This window comes from Anolis sagrei, chromosome 5 (assembly GCF_037176765.1).
Source record: "Anolis sagrei isolate rAnoSag1 chromosome 5, rAnoSag1.mat, whole genome shotgun sequence".
In the NCBI taxonomy this organism is placed as follows: Eukaryota; Metazoa; Chordata; class Lepidosauria; order Squamata; family Dactyloidae; genus Anolis; species Anolis sagrei.
Genome location: NC_090025.1, coordinates 49,750,074 through 49,765,688, shown reverse-complemented (window position 1 = coordinate 49,765,688; position 15,615 = coordinate 49,750,074). Strand labels below are relative to the sequence as shown.

The 15,615-nt window shown below is 37.0% G+C and overlaps 1 protein-coding gene across 8 annotated transcripts in view; it reads left to right on the top strand.

Moving 5' to 3' along the window:
- LRBA (LPS responsive beige-like anchor protein) overlaps nucleotides 1–15,615 on the top strand; it is a 420,612-nt gene that overhangs the window by 117,136 nt on the left and 287,861 nt on the right. For 7 of the 8 annotated variants that reach the window (XM_060778857.2, XM_060778855.2, XM_060778854.2 and 4 more), the window contains 4 exons: nucleotides 537–667; nucleotides 6,611–6,689; nucleotides 6,962–7,095; nucleotides 10,406–10,467. In XM_060778857.2, the coding sequence (XP_060634840.2) occupies nucleotides 537–667; nucleotides 6,611–6,689; nucleotides 6,962–7,095; nucleotides 10,406–10,467 (406 nt within the window). The remainder of the gene's footprint in view (nucleotides 1–536; nucleotides 668–6,610; nucleotides 6,690–6,961; nucleotides 7,096–10,405; nucleotides 10,468–15,615) is intronic. The other variant, XM_060778851.2, reaches the window with a different exon arrangement.

The window sequence follows — 15,615 nt, the reverse complement described above, 5'->3', positions numbered from 1 at the left end:
TAAAATTGGATTGTTTTCCCTGATGCCTAAAACATTGAACTCTATGTTATATCACCATATATATACTAATATGTGAGTTAGACCATGTTAGGTAAAAACAATTACAATAAGTTACTTAAGAATTGAATGTTCTAAGTTCGCATTGTTAGACTTGCCCAGTTCACCCTCATTTTGAACATAAACCGCTGTGAACAGAACTGCTGTGAGTCACCTTCGGGCTGAGAACAGCGATATATAAGTAAAGTAAATAATAAATAAATAATAAATAATAAAGCTCTAGTTCAGATGAAACTTATCAAGCATGAAATATTATTGCCTCCCATAGTGGCATACTTTTTATTTGGATCAATTAGTTTTGATTAATAGTGCTGGTATTTATGGAAAGTATATCTTGGTTTTCTAAAGCATAGTCTGATAAAAGCAAAAAAATGTTGTATGATCTATTCAACCAAAATAGCTACAAAAATCAGAAAATTGCATTCTACAGTGGGCCAGGCTTAAAATAAAACATGTTTAATGTGTTTTCCTCTTCACAGGAGTGTAGTTGTAGCACCAAAGAAATCGGTGGCTTCAACTACAGCTGCAGTCAACATGCCCACAAATGCTGTCAGTGTGGTTTCTTCTTTGGATTCTGCCCAAACTCCGGACGTAATCAGAGGATCTCCTGGTAAGAAGGAACAGAGACAAGTTCTATAAAATAAAATGGCAAAGAAAGAGATTGACAGTTCACACTAATTGCCTCCCTAAACTTGGGATACTTTAGATGAGAATCAAGTGAAATAAGCGTAAGTCATTAATATTTATGCAATTTCTTTGCAGTGTTCAAATTGATTGAAAGAATAGTCATTCTTCCACAGGCAGAAGTGAAGAGTCCTAAGAAGACACTTCTGGTAATGCCAGAATTTGCTGCCATATGTCATTTTAAATCTGAACTTATAAGCTTGTCGGCATTGAATGTTTGTCATATATGTTGGAAACCACCCTGAATCCCTTTCGGGGAGATAGGGTAATCTACAAATAAAGCTTTGTTGTTGTTGTTGCTGCTGCTGCTGCTGCTGTTGCTGTTGTTGTTGTTGCTGTTGTTGTTGTTGTTGTTCACAGACACAGAGAGATTGCAAAACAAGACAAGGCTTATAAGTTTCTATTAAAAATGGTGTTGGACAGCAGCTGAGGAGGCATCAGTGTGATTGCCAGACACATTGCCTGGAGTGCCTTCTTGAGGCTCCCTCGTCTCTTTTTGAGGTTCCTGCCTGCTTTTGTAATGTTCAAATTGATTGTAAACACCACTTTTCCAGAAGAAGAACCAGATTTTCTTGCACCCTCCCCCCTATTCAATTGTGCAGTATTATCTGCATTTGAATCCACAGTGAGTTGGATTTGTGGGTCATGAGCCATTGAATATAGTAGGCCTCCTGTATTGTTGTAAGACTTGAACACATGAGCTATTTCTGCATTTTATATTGTCAACATAATGTCAGAAAGGATCTTTGTCAATTTGGTGGAAGGAGTTGTTGATACTCTTGGTATAGAACCACCTTAAATATCTCCCCTCCCTACCCCAATAATGAACATTCATTTATGCTTTCTAGTTTTCTTCAGGGCCCCATGGTGGCATAGCAGGTTAAACTGCTGAGCTTCTGAACTTGCTTACCAAAAGGTCGGCGGTTTGGACCCAGGGAGCGGGGTGAACTCCCGCTTTTAGGCCCAGCTTCTGCCAACCTAGCAGTTCAAAAACATGCAAATGTGAGTAGATCAATAGGTACCACTTCTACGGGAAGGTAATGGCACTTCATGTGGTCATACTGGCCATATGACCTTGAAGGTGTCCTTGCACAATGCCGGCTCTTTGACTTAGAAATGGAGATGAGCACCACCCCCCAGAGTTGGACACGACTCAACTTAATGTCAAGGAGAACCTTTACCTTATCTTTGCTTTTATTTTTTTTCAAATGAATAACAAGAAAAATGTTCTAGGGCTCTAAACCCAGGTAGACCTCTAAAAGCATCTTAAAAAGAAGATTCAGAATGCTGTTAAGATGATTTTGATAGAGGATGTCATTTATCATTAGTCACATCGCAAAATAATCAGTAACTGATTCTGGTAAGGCCGTATGAAGTAGTTTTCTGATTTTTGACTGTTGGCCCTTCCACCTTATATTTCGCATTCACAACAATTCCCTAACATCTCAGGGAGACATTTCAGCAATTCTGGATGTTGAAACAGAACTGTCTGTTGTAGGACAGGTGCTCTGCCACTAAGCTATGACCTTCCCGTGTTGCTTTTCTTTTCTTATGCAACCAGTCTTCAATGACAATCATAGTAGCAATGGAAGTTATCTCTAAAGAAACAAGAACATTTTCCCAGCACAAAATAAAGAGCATCTAGTGGTGGAGATCTAAGAAAGATACTCGCACAACCAAAATCCAAGGTGAAGCAGAGGTAGCTTGGCAACTGAAGGAAACCTATTTGGGTTTTCTTGATAAGATTTATTCAGAAGGGGTTTGATTTTACCTTCCTCTGAGGCCAAAAGAGTGTGAGTGACCCAAAGCCAACTAGTGGGTTTCTATGGCCTAGTGAGGATCCAAACCCTTGCCTCCAAAATTGTAGTCCAACATTTAAACCACTAAACATTGGTTCTACAAAAATGTAGCCTATGTCTAATAACTTTTATGGCAAACAGAGACAATAGTGGCCCTGTGAAGCTAGGCTGGTATACAGTGATTTTTCCACAATGTTGATAGACAGTTACAGATGTCTGAACGCTATTCTTGAATGCTTATTAGGGTTTTGCAGCAAAATAACGATGAGGAGTTCCCAGTTCTCTTCCATTCTCTTTGTTTCTAGCACACAATATTGTATAGTGTGCTATAGGTTTCCTTGCTTAATAGCTTCATTGTTTGCCACGTAACAGAATTAATTCATTACTTAACAAGATGTTCCTTCTAAAATCCTGTTTCTAAACCTGGACTTTGTTAGGAAGGGAGGAATAAAACCTGTTTTCTAGTAGCTACAGTCTTGTCATTAAAGTGCACAGTAGGTATCACTTTCTTTGCATATGTACATCCAAGTGTTTTGGGAGAAGCACTTCCTTTTAAGGACAGTTTATTACTAGAGACATTATTTGTTTAGACCCTTGGGGACCTTGAATAAACAATAAGCTTTCACTAGAAGGGTGCTAGACAGATGATCTATTTGCATTTTCTTTTATGTCCTTGCGAACGTCTGTAAAACTGTCACTTTGAAGGAGCCAGTTTATCAGTGAAAGGATAAGAGAGATAAGTCACTTTGGTTCCACATGTTTGAAGTAGCTACTGCACTTACTAGCATGTGTGCTTTAGATGAAAACATGCTTCTGAAAGTGTCTTTTTTCCTAAAGCCATTCCTTTAATGAAAACTCAGTTGGAAACTATACCTCATGCATTCATCTAGAGCATTTACATGAAATAGTGCTCTGAAGTCACTTACATTGGTTAACTGGGGTTTCGGTTTAAGGAATCTGACTTTGTAAAAAAAAAATGCATTCTTTTGGATTACAGTTTCTAAAGAGGCTGAAGTGATGGCCCTTATGAAAATATTTTTATCTACAGGAGAATTTTGAGGATATCTTGTGCACCCAATTGAAAATGTTATATCAGTACAAAACCTTAAGAGGTCTGTTCAGCAGTGACCCACGAAAGTAATTTCACAGAAAATTCATGTCTGCTTGCTCAGCTTTGTAAAGCATTTCCCTCATATTCAGCTCAATAATTTTGGTCATTCTCGTATATTTAAAGCAGGCAAAATTTACTTATTTATTTTATTTACATGCTGCCACTATAAAAATTTAAGTGGCTTACAAAACTGATTAAAACAGGACATAGTTAACTGCAATACGTTTAATAAATATCATGCCAGAACTGAATTAAGAGTAATTTAGATCATTTAAAACATTACAGATTTAAAAAGTATGTCTCCCCCCCCCCCCCCCCGCTTTTTAAAGTTTCACAGCAACCAACTAATGTGAAAAGGTCACTGTATGTTGGCAGAGAAGGTTCCAACTTAGCCTTCCATAGAAAGTAATGGCACAGTTTGTGCACAGTCATTGAGAAGGCCTTCTGATGTGTCTTCACGAAACATATTTGTTCTGGATATGGATCCGAGAGAAAGCTTCGTCCCAAAGGTTGGATCTCAAAGTTCAAGCAGGCTCTTTGGGAGAGATATAGTCTTTCACATAGTCTGGATACAAGCCATATAGAACTTTATAGGTCATAAACAGTTTTGTCAATAGCTGGTGAAGATATCAACACGGCTGTTACATGGTTCAGGTACTAGCCTTGGTCAGCAGTTTGAGCCCACTGAAGTTAGAACACTTTCTATAGTCACTCCCATGTAAAGATTAAAGTTGTCTCTGCCCTATAACCTGGGCAGAAGCTAGATTGAAATTCAGCTCAATAATCCATATAATTCAGGAATTCCTGCAGATGGAAAGCAACAGCATGACCTATAACAGGTTATTCAGGGAGAACTTATTCAGTAAAATAGTTTTCAGTGTCTTATTTAGATAGGGTGGAACAAGGCATTGGCTTTGGCTTAGCTGAAAGGCAGAGAAATAAAAGACATTTGATAGCTCATTCCCTTCCAAGGATCCTGACACATCCACAGACAGCTCAAATTGAAATATTTTCAATAACAAGGGACAAGGAGATGCCAAAGTTATGTTCAATGGAACTGGGCAATTCATGTAGCCGAGCCAGTGTAGATCAGAGTAATGTTATCTGCAGTGTGTGGTAAAAATTCCTCACACCAAACTATCAAGTTGTTTGTGTTTTCTTCTTATGGGATATAAGAAGATCTAAGCTGTATAGATCCATGGTTTTCCAGGCTCTCTGAAGTGAAGGGTTAGTTTGGGGGCAATCAACATCCTATAGTTGTTCTTTCTCCCACAGCAATAGAACTGTCTCTCTATTCTGTATTTCCTGTAGCTTGTTGCAATTCTAGTGGCTGCTGTCTTGTTGACATTCTCCCAGCAATCTCTGTGAAATCCTTCATTATTACCTGCTGTCCAGTTTAAAAACAAAAAATCTGATACTCCTTTGGTAAGAAGTAGAAATAGCTTCCTCACCTAGAGAAATGAAAGTCTGGTTCTCACCCATGAAGAAATTTCTACAAAAAGTATCACTGTCCTCAGCAGCCTTTTTGGAGACTCAACCTACAAGTATTTTTTTCCTCTTCTGGGGATGGGGCAGGTGGAAAGTGGCTAACTCACCAGTAACTGATCCAATACCTACAACAACCCAATAAAATAGTTCCTTTATATTTATAGCTTGTCTTATCCTGGAGGGTCAGGGCTGGGAACAACCTAAAAGCAAGAAAGCCCATTAAAACATATTGCAGGGCTTGTTGGATTTCTGAACTTTGTAATAGCTATTAAAATAGGCCGACTACAGAGGGCGTACAACTCCTCTGTTGCAACAGCTCCACTGGCTGCCAACATGCTTCTGCACATAATTCAGAGTGCTGGTTTTGATATACAAAGCCCTATATGGCTCTGGTCCAGGTTATCCGAAGGACTGTATCACTTTCTGTGAACCTGGTAGATGTCTGCAATCTACTAGGAAGGGCCTTCTCTTTGTCCCACCACCTGCTCAGGTGTGTTTAGTGGGAACACTGGAGAGTGCCTTTTCAGTGGCTGTGGAACTCTGTCTCAAGAGATACCAGATGCCAGCCTTCTTGTTCAAGACCTTCTTGGTCAAGACCTTCTTCTGTCAGCAGGCATTTGGGAAATGATAAGAGGCATGCTGCTGGAGAACTTTGGGTGGGATTCGGCGGGTGTACGTGAGCTTCTAAGGCTATTTGAAGTATATTTATTACATTTTAATCTGTTTTACCTTAATCCACACTACTATTTGTTTTTTAACTTCTGTATTGCACTTTTAAAACTATGACCAAAGTGTGGGACTGTTAGCCACTTTGCGTCCCCATAAGGAGGAAGGTGGAGTATAATTAAAAATTATTATTATTATTATTATTATTATTATTATTATTATTATTATTCTTTCTGTCTTTCATAAATATAAAAACCTCCTTAAAACTGACATAAAGATTTAAACTTGGCTATCAGAATTCCCAGGCAAGGTTGTGTGCTGATTGTTTCAAATTTACTAATGTATATACGTAGATAGGTTTTGCATCTAAGACTTTGATGCAGAAATCATTTTGCAGTGCACAGATCTTCTCGACTGAATAATTGGAAGGAAGTAGGTGAAATGTATTTCAAAACATGTAAAAATTAATATTGATTGTTTTGCATCTGTATATTGGGTAGTTAATAAATTAGCTTGAAATTGTACCCATTAGTTTTACCTGTATCCTTTACATATACAAATATAACTATAGCTCACTATAACAGAACATGTGCTTTTGTTTGTAATAATGTTTCAATTTGTGGCCCCTCTAGTTAAAAGCATCTTGGGTAGTCTGACTGGTAAAGACCTTTGCCAGTGGCTATGAAAAGCTCCTATCACTCAGAGTCGACTATACTGAACAAGATGGATCAATGGTCTGACATGGTTTATAGTCACTTCATATGTTCATGTGCTATGTAAATTATTAACACAAGTAATTTTGCAGGCAGTGGATCATCGAATTCAAGGTTACCATCTGTTCCTACAGTTTCTTCTGTGCCTGAGGATTCCGCTTCAAACATGAGGTATTTTTTTAAAGCAGTGTGAGTTTTTTGAACGGAGGCTATCACTTTCCTATTTATTTAAGTAATTAAGGGATTCACTCTACACTTCTTTCTTCTGAGGTCAGTAGGAAGTTTAGATTTCTATCACTACTACTGTAAAGCGAATGAAAAAAATTAAATCCAGTGGTGATTGACTTATTGGCTTAGTCACTCTCACTGATGCATTTTGTACACTGCATTTTTTCTCCTTGCAGAATTTTAGATTTGTTCTTTTAATTTTGTCTTTTTCTTAGTATTACAGAAAGACTTGAGCATGCTTTGGAAAAGGCTGCCCCTCTTCTGAGGGAGATATTTGTGGATTTTGCTCCTTTTCTTTCTCGTACGCTTTTGGGTAGCCATGGGCAAGAGCTACTGATAGAAGGTACAAGTAAGTTTCCATTTTCAGTGCCTTTTAAAGATTAAGTAGTTTTAATTTTAACGTTTAAAAAATACACAGTTTGACACTGGAAGCTGACATCACTATTTTAGTTACTTTTTAGCTACTTTGAATCACCTAATGTTCATACTATCTGAAAACATGTCTATAGACCTAACATTAAGAGTTACATTATAATTATAGCATTGTTTTTCTACTGCGATCGTTCCATAGAGCCCCTTGCATGCATCAAGTGTTTCTGTGTAATATAGAGTGGTTGGAACAATCAGATATTGTTTCAGAGAGTTTCCAGCCCTCAAGTTCGGTCTTTCATACGGCCTCATCAGACAGGCTGCTTGGCCTGAGCTATGCCACTTGTTCTCCCCTTTCAGGATGGAGCCCATTACATGATGCATGTGTACTTCTGGTCGGGGTCCATCCAGAAAAGGAAGAGCAAGTGGAGTATGCCACAGCCACGGCAAGATAGGAGTCTTCCCGTGTTTCCTTACCAGCAGTGAGGGGAAGCCGGGCAGCGACACTTCCCCCCATGGGGTGGAGGAAAAGATAAGTTGTACAATACGGGTTGTGGAGTGATGGCTTCTCCATGCCCCTCGCTGGGAACTCATGGATTCACCACAATGCGTGGCGAATCCCTGGGTCTTTGTGATTAGGTCCATAGACTCAAGCTGAGGATAGGGAAAGTTGAAAATCCATTATATGTTTAGTACCACTGATGGTTGGTTCTATCCCAGCCACCTAAATGCTTTAGGGCAGGGGTGGCAAACTCTTTTTCACCTAGGACCATATCAGCCTTATGGTTGCCTTCAAAGGGCTGATTGTAATTGTAAGACTGTATAAATGTAACTATGTTGCCCTGGCATTGAAAACGCCAAGGGACAGATAAAATGATGTGGCAGGCCAGGTTTGGCCTGTCTAATGAGCCACTCTCTTCCCCCTTTCACATGCAAAACTTGATGCCAGAGTTCAGGAGAAGCCACTTACAGAGCACAGAAACATGAAAGGGGAAAGCATTTTCTAGAGAAACAGGAGACCAGGAAACACACAGTATCCCTTGAACATCTGAGATTGATTTAGAGAGAGACTTGGCTTACAACAGAGTGGGCAGATGGTGGTCTTTTGCAAGGCAGCACTCAAATAGAGCCTTAGGAGGCAGAAATCATTTGTGAACTAGACAATCAAGTTCAAGCTTGTACAGTCTTGGTGATTTAAAAAATAATATAAGGACTCAACTGTATACCTTTTTCCTTGTGAGTTTTGATGTCCAGTTTCTGTAATTTTCCTAACAATTTGTACTACGCACCAAAAAAATCTCCCTTTCAGAAACTTACTCTTAAAGTATGGCAGCCGAGGGGCATTAGCGTGCTCCGCTTTTACATGTGTTTTGCGCAGTTTTGGAACACCTGCTTATCACTTCTTTCTTGTTTCAATGTAAATGGAGCTCCATTAGAAAAACCTAGAAGCAAGTGTCTCAGTGCTGAATAAAAGTATACTTTACTCTTATCACTTAGCATAGTTGTTTTTGAAATAGCTTTCTATGCACAACCTTGATTGGCAGAATAATATAGTATACTTGGTGTTTCAAGGAAGAGTCTGGTAGCAAAATCTGATTGTAAAGATGTTCCCATCAGTGTTTCTATTGTTGGTATTTCACAGATTAGTTATTGTATTAAAAGAGTTGAAGCAGCCACATTTTGAAGAAGCAATTTTGGGGCTATTAATAAATTTGACATGCTAACTTTTATTGTGCTTTTATTTTGTAATCATTTATGTTGCCCTGAATAATGATAAGATGACTCATAAAGTGAATTTTAAAAATCTTTTCTAAGCTTCATATTTGTTTAAAATTGCTCAGCTACATATAGGTTGAGTATCCCCCATCTGGAATTTCAAAATCTCAAATACTCCCAAATGTAAAATTGTCCTTATGGCAGATTGAGATAATGATACATTTGCTTTCAAATGGTTCAAAGTACACAGATGTTGTTTCCTGCACACATTTATTAAAATATTGTGTAAAATGACTTTCATGTATAAGATGTCATAAACTTAAACAAATTTGGGGTGTAGTCCTGGATTCCATCTTAAAGAATAGCTCATGATCTGCGTAAATGCAAATACAGACATTCCTAAATCTGAAAAAATCCAAAATCCAAAGCATTTCCGGTCTCAAGCATTTCAGATAAGGAAGACTCAACATGTATTATGTGGATTACAAGGATACATATTTTTGCTATTATATAATGTTTCACATTTTTAGTGAATTTTAATCCATCATTTTATAAAAATGATTCAATAACATATACTCCAGTCAGATGATAAGACAGATGCATACACACATTCTATTGCATTGCATTGGAAGTCATCAGATTCTGAACAGTATTTTTAGGCATGGTTGCCCTAGAAAAGACTCATAATTGTTCCTCTATGAGAGAATGAATAAAATGTCTACTGATGGTTTCATCCATACTTTCCAAAGATTCTGTAATCCAGTGAATATCTGATTTGGCTTGTGTTATAAGTTTCTTATTATTGATTCCAAAGAGCAGCAAAGAAAACCCAGTTCTTCAGATGTTGAAGCGCAGATTAGTAAAAAGAACCTCTACCGTCCAAGGCCATGAAAATGCCTTTGAATGTTATAATAGGAAAATAGCATGAAGTGTGAATTGCTAGTAATAACCAAATTAGTTCATAAACTAATCACAAATGTATAGGTTACAGCTTGCACTCCCCACCCCCACCCCCAAGGTTTAGGTGAGGGTCAAGGGTCAAAGTACTAATAAGAGTGTTTGGGATGTCTGCTGCCATGAAACAAAATGGAAACTTGATTGATAGCTGGAGGGCTGAAGGGAGAGAGCTCAATGGAGAAAGCAAAGGTCATAGAGCCATTTCCCTTCTCTGCATATATAATGATCAATCCACTCCAAGGTGAAGAAATGTAAGTACTATAAATCAATATACCATATGCTATGTAAGCTTTTATTAACTTGAAACACAAATATTTATGTAATGTCAGTTAAATAGCTCCAGGGCATCTTTTTATATCAGAATTCTCTATGACAGTGATCAAAATGATGCATGCTTTTAGCACATTTCATACTGGTGCATTAGCATTTGGATGCTAAAGTACAGTGAAGCTTTACAATTTATTGTTTTGTTAATCTACAAACAGTAATAGTACTAACTGATCAGAAATATTAGAATACAGTATGTTCCTTTTCAGCAAATATCAAAAGGTCGTAAATATAAGAATGGCAAAATAAATACAAGTAGATCACTGAATTATTTTTTCCTTTCTTTTTAGGTCTTGTATGCATGAAATCCAGTAGTTCTGTTGTGGAGTTGGTTATGCTGCTTTGTTCTCAGGTGAGTTCCAGTTGGTCTGAAATTGATTTGGCATTTGGGGAGGGGAGGGGGAGCTTCATGAATGATACATTGCAGTTCTGTTCATAGCAGAATGGATTCACCTTTTTGAACACACTCTTAGCCTAACTTGGATGATGTTACTTACTTTTACTCCCCTGCTGTGGTGGTCTTCATTTAGAAAAAAAATCCAAACCAAAATTAGTGATCATGCAGTTCCTGGTCAAAGCTACTTGAAGGTCTTCTGCCTGTCGAAGATGGTCACTTTTCAGGTTTCCCAAATATGCCATCCTCCCCATGTGTCGAAATACATCTATGATCATCCCTAGGAACAGTCATGCTGGCCATGGGTGATTTCAGTTGTCTTCCAAGATAACACTTTAGTTGTTATCTTAGAGATCTAGACAGGACCAAGCTGGGGATGGATGCTTCTATTGGGGTGGGAATCATGTGAACATCTAGATATTGTTGGATTTTAAATCACAGGAATGCTACCCAGCATAGTCAATAGTAAAAATGTTGGGAATTGCATCACAACAACATCTGGAGAACTGCCTGATCATCAGTCCTGGCAGAAAAGTCATGCAATCAGCTATGTCAAATGTTCTAAAATAATTATTTCCTTTTAATAATACTTTAATAATTTGATATTTAGTAGTCAAATTCATCAAATAGAACTTCTGATATATACATAGTATCACAGTGTTACAGCAGTAATACAACTTTTGTATACAGCCATAATTACACTTATTTAAGGATACTTCATTAAATATGACTTACGTTAGTTGTGACTCAAATCTCCTTAATTTTTGTGAATCTCCTCTGAGCATGATGACATTTGGGTTAAACCCTATGTAGTTAATGGGGTTTAATCTCTCGTTATCCTTAAGCAAGTCTATAAATACCTGGTTCTCCTTACCAATTGTCTTTGACATATCCACACTGAGGAGAAAGAGTAAACCACAATTGCCAGCTATTTGAATTGTTTTCTGATCTGTGAAATGTGAAATGTCTGCTGCTCTGGAAACAGTGTTTCACATCATTGTGATTAACAGAAAATCTAATCTGAAAAATTAGAGTTGTCAACAAACACTAGTATGTAGTACATCATATAAGCACATTTTACTCATCTTCTATTTTTTTATCCATTGTAATTATATTGGAGGCTTCTATTGAGTTTTTCGTTTTGGCCTTTTAAAAATGATACCTTCCTGGTAGTAAATTCCCCTACTTAAAACTTTAAAATAGCCTTTTTTAATGGGAAGGTTATTGGTCTGGAGGTCAAGGGTTTTGACCCATTTCAAAACCTTTGACCTTCATTTAAAGCTCTTATGGTTTACTTGCCTGACGAATAAGGATAATGCAAAATTAATGTTTTTTTACATCGATTTATTCGTTTTAGTGCCTATATTGCCAAATGTATTTAGACTGCGCTGATGGACATTTCATGAATACAAATGAAAGAATCATAGAAGGTGTGAAAAATCAATAACCTGCATTGACAATAAAGCGCAATAAAAACAATTACTTCTGGAGATTACACCTAATGGATTTTTACAATGAACTAGTGAAGAACAGTTATGGTTGTAGCTTATTATTCAGTGTTGCAGTCAGGACAATGTTAACAGTATTCTGGATTTTTCCCAAACACACACATAAGCTTGTTAGCATCTACAGTTCGATTCCAGTTGATTCTAATACAGCATTTTAATATTTCCATTGTCAGAGGAAATATAGATATGCTAGTTAAATGTAGTTGAAATCTTCTTTCGAACGTTATCTTTCAGTAAGTAAAATCTGCATGAATTGAAATGGTAGCTCTTAGTTTAAACTTTATTTTGTATTTAAATAATGTTTTGTGGGGTTTTTTTTTTTGAGTTTTGACTAAAAAAAAAAAGCAATACGAAGTACAAATTGAGAATTGCTCATGTTGGAACTCTTCACGCCGGACATTGTAGGTGCTGATGTGATCTAAAACAGAGTAAATGACATGCTCTAATGTGCCTATTTGTCATACATGTCACAGTGCTGTTTAATGGAAATCTAATCAAGTATAGAATATGGTTGTGGATTGGCTGAGCTAGTAACAATAAAGTTCATTCTTTTATAAGAAACACTGGAAATAAAGCAGTACAGTAAACAGAACTCATAACACTGTTTTAGAGTAGCTGTGATATTTTCTCAGATGATGCAAAAGTTGTGTAGGAAGTGAAACTGAAATTAGCTCCAGATGTATAAAGATCTAATCTATGGTGATAATTACATTTTTCACTCTGAATTTTCCTAATTCAAAGAGGTCAGCATGGCAATCACAGGAGTGATTTATTTTCTTAAGAGGTAAACTGTCTGTTCTTACATGAATGCTTGAGAGATATGAAATTGAATTTCAGCTCGACATTTTATAGATACTGGGAGGAGATAGGCTTGAGTTTGATTGATTTTTTTCTTTTTGTGGGACTAGGACAAGGTGGGAAGTAAAGTGACCCTCTTGCTAAAATTTTAATTAATTTTCAAAAAAGAGATGGAGAGGATGGAGTGCCAAAGATCGAAAGATCAGGTCAAAAACTAGTTTTTAATCACATAAATAACACAATATAGTTACAAGTAAAGCATCTGTAAATATGATTTAGAACTTCACAAATTTGTCAGACATAATGTTAAATTATACCACTACTTGATTAATTTCTACCATGATACATACTTCATCATTAAAAATTGCTGGCTTACAATGTTATTTACTCACTTACTTTACCCTTGTTTTACTGTTTGTATTGTTTTTACAAATGACCATAATACAAGAAAAAATGTTAATCTTTTAAAAAAATATGGAGGACTTTTCTTCATTGTTATACACCAACATCTATTTAGTGGAGCAGGATTTTACAGCCACCTCTATACAGTACTTTTGGAGAGTACTTTACTGTGTGCAAATCGTCAAGTTGGTTAAGATGGTGTTAGTAATTCCATCTAATGTCCAGCCTCATGTTCCAAAAAATCTCCCAGAGTCTTAAAGTGGTTTTAATGCACATCACATTCTTGGATTTAATATTGATCTTCATATAGTTCTATAATAACATAAAGAAAGTGTGCATTTCATATTAAGTTAAGCGTGTTTCAGCTTATTTGACATTAATATCATTTTTGAAAGAATCAGCTTTGCATTCAAGGCCACTTTATAAAAGCATTGTGTTGCTCATCCTAATTCAGTCTGACATACATTCCAATAACACTACCTCCCCTACAGAGTTTAAAGCTAAATTTATGGCTGAGTATTGTGAAGTGCATCATTTAAAAATGGTTTCAACCCAAAACATCTAATAAATAAATAATGTGTATGGCTACTCAATAGTAGACTTTCAAGACTAGAAATCATTCCATCGGATACTCAACAGTCCACTATCGTAGAGGGCTGTCAGATAAATCTTATAGTAGCTGCATTTATGTCCTGTAAATCACATGTTATTGTCTGAGCCTTCTGCCAGGTCATCTATTCTTTTCCCATTTATCAGAAATGCATACAGTACATTGAAACGAGAAGCACCATCTAGTCTGGCCCAGCTTCCTGTCCAAGTAATTAAACCAGCCAAAAAAATGAAATGCACAGTCCGATGCTCATCTTTGAATGCAACACGTACAGAATATATGTAGAGCCATTTATATGCTGCCCTACCATGCCGTCCTTTATAATATATGGTCAAACCCTATGTAGAATAAAAACACCAACACAATTTTGCAGGGTTGCATGTAAAGATTCAATAGTGTGTGAGTGAACATTCTCTTGTGTACAATTATTTATTCATCAGATCTGTTAACTGAGCTGTGTCCTTGAATTAACTGTGCATTAGGTTATTAAAATGCAATATTTTGAAATACAATCCACACTAGAATAATTGTCTGGAAAATGTCATGTGCTTTGCATTTTAAATCTTCTCCTGAAATAAGAAATTGGGTAGAAGGAACTGGAAAAGGTTGTGAGATTCCTTTGACAACTAAATAATAATAATAATAATAATAATAATAATAATAATAATAATTTACTATCATCATCATCATCCCACTTTTTCTCTCTAAAGAGAGAGCCAAAGTACCTTTTTTCAGAGTGTATTGAACCAATGAGTGGAACTCATACTGTTTGGGTACCCAAAATCTTTGCCAACAGTGGATCTGGTCTAATGGTGTATGATTACAGGCTGGATAGGTAAGCATCTCTGACCTTGAATGGTGACTTTGAGCCCAACAGGAAAGGACCCCCTGCTGTTTATGAGTGGGGTTGTCTTAACGAAGGAGTTGGGCATCCTGTGGAAAATTATCTCAGTATTCCCAGAAGCAAAGAATGTGGGTCTGAAGGTATAAGGAGCAGAGGGAGAGCAAAGTAGCCAAGGTGATGGTGGGTCTCCAGCCTCGTGGGGTAGTCTCCAGCCTTATGGGGTCTTGTTTGGCTCGAGTTGGAAGGACTTCTCTCTTTTGCTCCTAAAGAGAGAAAGATAAACAGTTGCAACATAGTCAGGTCTGGTCCCACTTCTGGACCACTAGTACCACTAGTATCATCTCACCTTGCCAATCCTGCATACTATCATTTCTAGAAAAAGCATGCTTTGCTTGAAACTGTAGAAAATATGAGGTATAACGGTTTTGAAAATCATATACTATCCTTTACCTTCAGACTGATTAGAATGGAAGGACACCTTCTGTATGATAAGGAGTCAGAAATTGTCACTGTATACGTCAATATAGAGCAGCAGGTCTACTTTAATACAATAGGCTGCTTAAGATGATGTCACAGCTTCCTATGACACTAACTGTGATTAAATATAAAAACACAAGTGTCTTGGAAACATATCAGTAACATAAGTGCTTCCTTATCATGAGACAATTTTGACCCAATGTATATGTTGTCTAAGTGGTCACATGGGTACCAAAAGCCCAAGTCTGTGGGTGTTTTTCATGGGAGTTAAATGGACTTCAACCACCTCGTAGGAATTATGTGTGAGTATAATCAGAATAGCAAATATACAAACCTAATTTTGTTTAGGGAGTAATTATATATTCTATGATGTTAAATACATGATTTGCTATGTGCAAATACAAAATCCACAAAGCAGTGATACCTTTATTGGACCAACCAAAATGCCCAAGAAAGTAGCATACATA